The sequence below is a fragment of the Humulus lupulus genome, chromosome X, assembly GCF_963169125.1.
Source record: "Humulus lupulus chromosome X, drHumLupu1.1, whole genome shotgun sequence".
Classification (NCBI taxonomy): domain Eukaryota; kingdom Viridiplantae; phylum Streptophyta; class Magnoliopsida; order Rosales; family Cannabaceae; genus Humulus; species Humulus lupulus.
The window spans coordinates 220,876,795-220,883,830 of record NC_084802.1 but is presented as its reverse complement, the minus strand read 5'-3'; the positions used below and the strand labels follow the sequence as shown (position 1 = coordinate 220,883,830).

Genomic DNA, 7,036 nt, shown 5'->3' with positions numbered 1-7,036 from the left:
ATCTGTTATCTATATTCAACAATATTTTTGTAAGTATCTATTTCAAGAATTTTGTTTTTTTTTTGTGTTGCTTGAATGGAATTATGGACTTAGCAAAATCAATTTCTACTTTTGTTATTCCTTATGGTCTGTTCGAAACGTGATTTTAAGGATGAAAGGGAAAAGCAAGATTTATGGGATTTTCATTATAAAGAGGGTTGAAGGAGGAAATTTAGGGATGTAAATTCAGTGAAAGTTTGGATTTTTCATTTTTCTTCACTGTTAGATTGACAAAGATGTAAGTGATGTAAGTTGCGAAAGAAACTCTTTAGCAAAATATTTTCCTCGGTCATTTCCCTATCAATTTTTTTCCTAGAAAATAGTGCTTTAGTAATTTAGTTTGCTATAGTGAAAGTGAGGTGTGATTTGAAACATAAGGTTCTGAAGTTTCACTTTTAACTTATTTGGGAAAATTACTTGATAGCAGTCTAAAGAAAAACTATCTTATTTGGGAGATTGTTTGCTCTTTTTTAGTTTTTCTTATTCCCGAGAGAAGCATATGGTTGTAACTAATCTACCATATACTGCCCATGATTATTTCTTGCAAGGTAATTGATTAGCACTGAGCATCCTGATATGCCATGTTACTCTATGATATAATGATATCAATAATGAGAAATAGGACATTGGGAGAAAGAGGATAGCTGAATTTGTTTGCATACATCAACAAACATAAAATAATGGAAAAGTTTACCCTAATCTATCAAAATATTCCTTTTTCAGCCACCAACACCACCATCATTTGGACCGGCTTACAATAATTTCCAAGTTGACTCTTTTAAATTGATGGAGCTTCTTGGACCAGAGAAGGTTGATCTTGCAGATGTAAAGCTCATTAAGGACAAGCTCTTCGGGTATTCTACATTCTAGGTGACCAAAGAAGAACCATTTGGAGACCTTGGTGAGGGTGTTCTTTTTGTTGGGAATTTAAGGGGGAACAGAGAAGAAGTGTTTGCCAAACTCCAAAGTCAGCTGGTTGAGGTCACTGGGGACAAGTACAACCTTTTTATGGTGGAAGAACCTAACTCAGAAGGTCCAGACCCACATGGAGGGCCACGTGTTAGCTTTGGCCTGCTCCAGAAAGAAGTCTCAGAACCAGGGCCAACAACACTTTGGCAATATGTAATAGCTCTCTTGTTATTCCTTATTACAATTGGCTCTTCTGTGGAATTAGGAATTGCATCTCATGTATAACGATATTTTATAGACTTTCTGATATTTCTACATATTACCATTGGTATCTTTCCTTATCATATAAATGGTTCATTGCAATGGATATCATTTTACTAATTATTCTCAATAACATACCTTTTTGTTAAACAGATCAATAGTCTTCCACCAGAGGTGGTGAAATATTTCACAGATCCAAATGCAGTTGAGGCACTGGATATGGAGCTGTTATTCCCATTTGTTGATTCTGCTTTGCCCTTAGCATATGGTGTGTTGGGAGTTTATCTATTCCATGGGAGTAGGATTTCATTTTCTTAAAAATAACTATAGAAAGGAAAAACACAAGTCTCATTCAATCTAGCTGACCATGGGCATAATAATATGTAAATTATTTTCATCTCTCTGATTCTGTTCTACATGCTATTCTAAAAAAAATGTGTTCAGTTGTGTATGAGTAAGGGGTCTAGGGTTCAAACCCAAGCTGAAACTATGGATAATTACTTCTTATTTAGAAAATTAACCAGCCCACGAACCCTACATTGATAGCAACTGAGGTTATGAAACTAAATAAACTGACTGCTATTTTAGTAAAATTTGACTTTATTTCTTTAGAGTTTAATACCCTATAATTAATATTTTGTTTAATTATTAATTCTTTTGTACTAATTAAATTCATACAGGTCATCTAAAAGAGTCACATAGTCAACATTGGTATTCTCTAAATGCACCATTTTGATATAATACCAACATTATTTGTAAACTTAAGATAACAAACAAGATTTGTATCCCTACAACACAGAAATAAGACAAAAATACTGCTGGAATTGTGATACAATAACTTTACAAGTTTAGAAAATAATGCATATCAGTTTATGCTCCACCTGTCTAATATTTCAATCAAATATCTTATATTTTCAAGTAATAGAGAATATCATAGAAAGGTTACTCTACAAAAATCACGAGTAACTTGGTGACTAACCTTTTGTTTAATATTGTTCATGTGCGAACTTTTTTGGGTTATGACTTAGTGCAGGAAGTTGGGCACTTTCTGGTTGTATTTCCCAAAAAAGTAATACTTGGCATTCCTTACTTCATTCCTAATATCACCCTCGGAAGTTTTGGTGCTATCACTTAGGTGCGTACATGATGTAATTGTTTCTTCATTTCCTTTGTGTCTTGTTCTTCAAATAGTTTTAAATATATGTGTTTACTTTCTTTACTTCAGTAGGTAGGATCATTTATAATTTTTTTTAATGTTCTTTTAGTTCCTTTTTTGAGGATATGCTCTTGCTGCTCTTCTCTTGTTACTATGTGTGTGTTTCAATCATAAAAATATTGTTTTGTCTTTGAAAAAACTAGTATAAATGAAAGGAGACAAAAACGAAGTTGTTTGAAATTTCCTTTTGTTTGAGAATTTTTTTATCAACTGTAAAAGTGTTCTAATTTGAATCATGTCTCATTAAATTTTCATTATGTATCCTTATTATTTAGTTTAAGGATTTTACTTAATCAGAAGCCTATTCATTTAGGTTCAATTGCATTCAAACTACTAGCTTAGTCATATCAAAGCAAAGATCTAAATTAATTAGGATAATAATATTATAAGAAAGATATATGACTAAGAATCATGTCATTACTACATTGGCACATGAGAGGCATGCAATAACATCTTCACTCATGTTTTACCTTCTGATTTTTGACATTGTCCCTGTTGTAAGTATAACTTTACTTCTTTGGTACATAGTGACATTGTAAAGGGACTTGACCTCCAATGCTTTATATTGTTGAGCTGCTGTATTATTTTTTAAAGTTCAAATGACTACCTCCATGAGCAAACTGGACAATTAATTTGTTATTTATCATCAGTGAAGAAGCTTTAAATATCTGGGTCTGTCTTCTGTTCTGGTACTTCTGTTTCACAAGCTCAAGAAATTGTCTTGCTCCTTTTAGTAAAATTTGTGTGTTTCATGGTTCCATTGTATGCCTAAATTCTTATTTATAGTAAATGATTTAGGTTGGGGTGCCATGGGTTCCATTTTGTTGTTGTTTTTTTATTTTATTTTTCTGTTGTTTAGTTGTTTAATGGTGGCTTCACCAAACCCTGGTTATGCTATCTATCAAAGCTAGAATAATTAATTCACAGTTTCATGTTGGGACAGCCTAACACTCTGTTTTTTAATTTTATTTTTAATCTTTATTGGAGGTATATATCATAGACTATGGTCTTGCAAAAAAGTATAGCGATCTTCAGACGCACAAGCACATTCCATACAGGTAATAGATATTTGAGAGATATTATGGTCTTAAGTAAAGTGGAAGGTATTTATATCATGTGTAATGATTATCACTGTGCTGAGTTTTAACTTATAAATGTTAATATTAAATAACAAGTTTTTAGATTGGTTTGGGCAAACATTAGGGTGATACTTATGTGTTTCTCATTATCAACTTTGTGTTCTTGGATCCAAATTTGCTTGAACCTTCAAATTTCTGATCATTATGTTAATTTATTGCTTCAGGGAAAACAAGAATCTCACAGGAACAACTTGTTGTTAGGAGTGTGTCCTAAAAGCATGTAAAGACGTTTGTTTTTTCTGTGAATAAATAAATACAATGGTTTATTATTATTGTCATATTTAGATTGTTAAATTATTGTTTGAATAATTTTGTAAATATCATAAAAATTCCATATTCATTATTGAGGGTGTGATCTTGTATTAGTACGAGAGAATTAAGATCACATGAATGAATAAAAATAGTCAACAACAACAAATTAAAGTTATGGAATTCTTTAATTGGAGTTGTAAGTACGGTTTACTGAGTATCATAATGATACAAATAATCTAGATTCAGATTATTGATGTGGAAAGACATCTCGGTAAAGGTGCTTTATATAATATGATTATATATGACATGGACCGATATGAATTAAAGTCTTTATCCTAATACCATTTAACAATAAAGACTTGTAATTCATATCATAACTGATGATCACTTATAGATCAACCTAAATCCTGAGTGTTCATGAACTCCTGTTCATATTTATTAAATCTTTTGATTCACTCGTTAAGGTCTCTTCAAAGAATGAGGCTAATGACTTTTGTTTTGGAGATTTAATATTATGGATGGCTGGGAACATGTATCAACAATACGGAATCTAATCTTTCCTAACGGATCGTATATTAGTTCCCTTAAGGGTTAATTCTGGAACTGAATGATTTTGAGCTCAAATCTATAATTAGATTATAGATTAATTATTCACTAGTGAATTAATGGTACTTAAGGAATAAGAAGTAAATTAGAAAGGTTAAATGGTAATTCTTCCATTCTAATTTATGAACTAATTAATTAGAGGGTTGAACTATTGAAAGATGGTTATATCAATGGACGACTTAAGAAAAAGATTTCTGTAAAAGTATATCTATAACATAAAGAGTGCAGTTCTAAATTTATAGTGGAGTAATATCAGAATTAATAAATTAACTATTATAATTAAAGAGTTTAATTATTTAGTTTCAATTTATTAGAGCTTAATGTTATAGGTCCATGGTCCCCAGAATGGCTCAAACAATCACTGTCAAAGGCAAATACAAAAATGGGCAAAAATGACTTATGTGATAAGTAAAATATTTTTCTATGTATCAAACATAATTATTGTTTAATTATGTGTAATTAATTAATTAAGAATTAATTAATTATTTGATTAAACAAAAATATAATTAATTTTGAATTAATTTATTTTTGGGATTTTTGGTATTTAAATAATAATAAAATTGGGAAAAATCACATGCCTGCACATGCATGTGGTACACGTGTGGCACAGTGCCCACAGTGCACAGGCACTGTGCTACACGCATAAGAGATAGACTTGGTCTCTTGATTCCACAATTTTAGTTATTTAAATATTAAATAAATAATGAGATATTTTGATTTGATTTAAATATTATTATTTAAACAAAAATCTGATAACTGATCAGTTATTTTGAATTTGTTTAAAATAACAAATATTTTAATATATTGGATATTATTAAATATTGGATATCAGTTTTCACAGAACGTAAGTTTTCAGGGATAGAAAAATATCTAGGATTCTCTCAGAGAAAAAGATCAGTGACAAAAACAAAGGTCATTGTTCTTCACAAAACCTAGGTCCAAACTTTATCAGATCTCATGTGTTGAGAATATCTGATAAATAGTTATTGCCTATTATTTGTATAGCGAGCCCACACTCGTTCTTTGGGTGACTAAGAACATTTTGGAAGATCTTGGTGTGAGATCTCAAGGATTCAGCCATACGAAAAGATAGCAGCAAGGAAGGACCTGAGGTAATGTTTCTATTCTTGTCCTTGATTCAATATATATATGAGTGTGAAGAAGTAGATCTAGAAATCTTATGGGATTAATCTGACAATTTGATTGTTGTTCCGCTGCGCATAATCTCTGATTTGATCAATAAAAACCAACACTTTTTATGCAAGTGTTAACACTCACCTTGGAGTTGGTGAGCCATTTATAATTCCTAATTAGAGAATATGTTATTTGTTTCTCCCTGTAATGCTTGAGACTTTTGGGCTTTATCTAATTGTGAATGTAATCTTTATGCAGAGCAAAGCAGAAGAGATGATTTGGAGTCTCTTGGTTATGTGCTTATGTATTTTTTGAGGGGAAGGTTGGATACTTATGTGATATGATGAAATCCATTTTCCTTTGTTTCATTGCTCTGTTTCACCATATTATTTACTTATTTTCTTTACTAGTCTTCCTTGGCAGGGATTAAAAGCAGGTACAAAAAAACAGAAATACGACAAGAACAGTGAAAAGAAGATGCTTACTCCCATAGAGGTATGATCTTAAGCTCTTGCAAGTAGTGTGGGGTGAAGTTAGCATTTATAACTCTCATATGAGTATGGTATTATTAGCTCGTTACAGATGGTTGGTGGTGAATTTTTCAGCTCACTTCCATTGATACCATGTACTGATATTTTTTAAAGTAAAGGCATGGGAGATACTGATATGCCTACTACTATGACAGGTTCTTTGTTTATTATGTATACTCTCTCTTATTCATGTTTATTCTGTTTTTCCCCTTTTTGTAGCAACCAAGTGGGAAACTGGTTCTAAATCCTGGGCCATCTGCAGAGAGAATAGAGAGAACTTCAGGTTTGTTCTTTTTTTTCTTGGAAACATCCACCCTCGCTGCCCTAGTGGACATTGTTTGCACATGTTTAGAAACTCTATTATGTGGTCAGGGAATTTTTGAGCCTTTTTCTCCTTATTTAATGTTGAAGTTAAACTAATTGCTCATTGTTTTATGTTGGAAGTTAAACTGTGCTGAGCCTTTTACATATTTTATTTATGTATATTCTATAATATGATTTTATCAGGCTTTTATTCATGTGAAAATATATAATATTGATTGTATGGGTTTCGATCATAAATAATGAGATTGTTGTTTGGTGCTGTCATATTGCAATCACATGATACAATTGCAATTAGATGTGTTAGGCATGTTCCATATCTACAGATCTGTTTGTTCAAATAGATTTGAATAATTAATCTTAAAGAAATTTTATTTGCTTAATTGGTTGACCATTAGACTTGTTCAACACAACTGTAGGCCATCTTTTTCATGATTTTTGTTGAAGTATCTAATTTTCTATATGGTTTGAGCAATTCTTATAAAAATAAGCATAAACATATCTGGAGACAAATCTAACATTACAAGAAGCACAACATCAGTATTTTTAGGTCATGTTTGGAATGTGAAATTGGATTGGATTAAAAAAGGTAAAAAACATTACTGACTAGTTCAGAAGAGAATTTGGGT

General features: G+C 31.2%; 1 protein-coding gene across 1 annotated transcript; it reads left to right on the top strand.

The window, feature by feature from the left end:
* Positions 1-2,823: 2,823 nt before the first annotated feature.
* LOC133806788 (casein kinase 1-like) lies at positions 2,824-6,544 on the top strand. The gene is made up of 8 exons (XM_062244877.1): positions 2,824-2,922; positions 3,413-3,483; positions 3,729-3,752; positions 5,673-5,710; positions 5,815-5,878; positions 5,967-6,051; positions 6,306-6,369; positions 6,531-6,544. The coding sequence occupies exons 1-8, from the start codon at positions 2,824-2,826 to the stop codon at positions 6,542-6,544; spliced, it is 459 nt and encodes a 152-aa protein (XP_062100861.1).
* Positions 6,545-7,036: the final 492 nt, after the last annotated feature.

Bases quoted from the DNA above. Each gene is read 5' to 3' on its own strand.
- LOC133806788 (XM_062244877.1), top strand. From the start codon at position 2,824: ATGACTAAGAATCATGTCATTACTACATTGGCACATGAGAGGCATGCA. The intron at 3,753-5,672 runs AACTTGTTGTTA...AATAAAAACCAA, and splicing joins AACAAGAATCTCACAGGAAC to CACTTTTTATGCAAGTGTTA. The intron at 5,879-5,966 runs GTTGGATACTTA...TTTCTTTACTAG, and splicing joins ATGTATTTTTTGAGGGGAAG to TCTTCCTTGGCAGGGATTAA.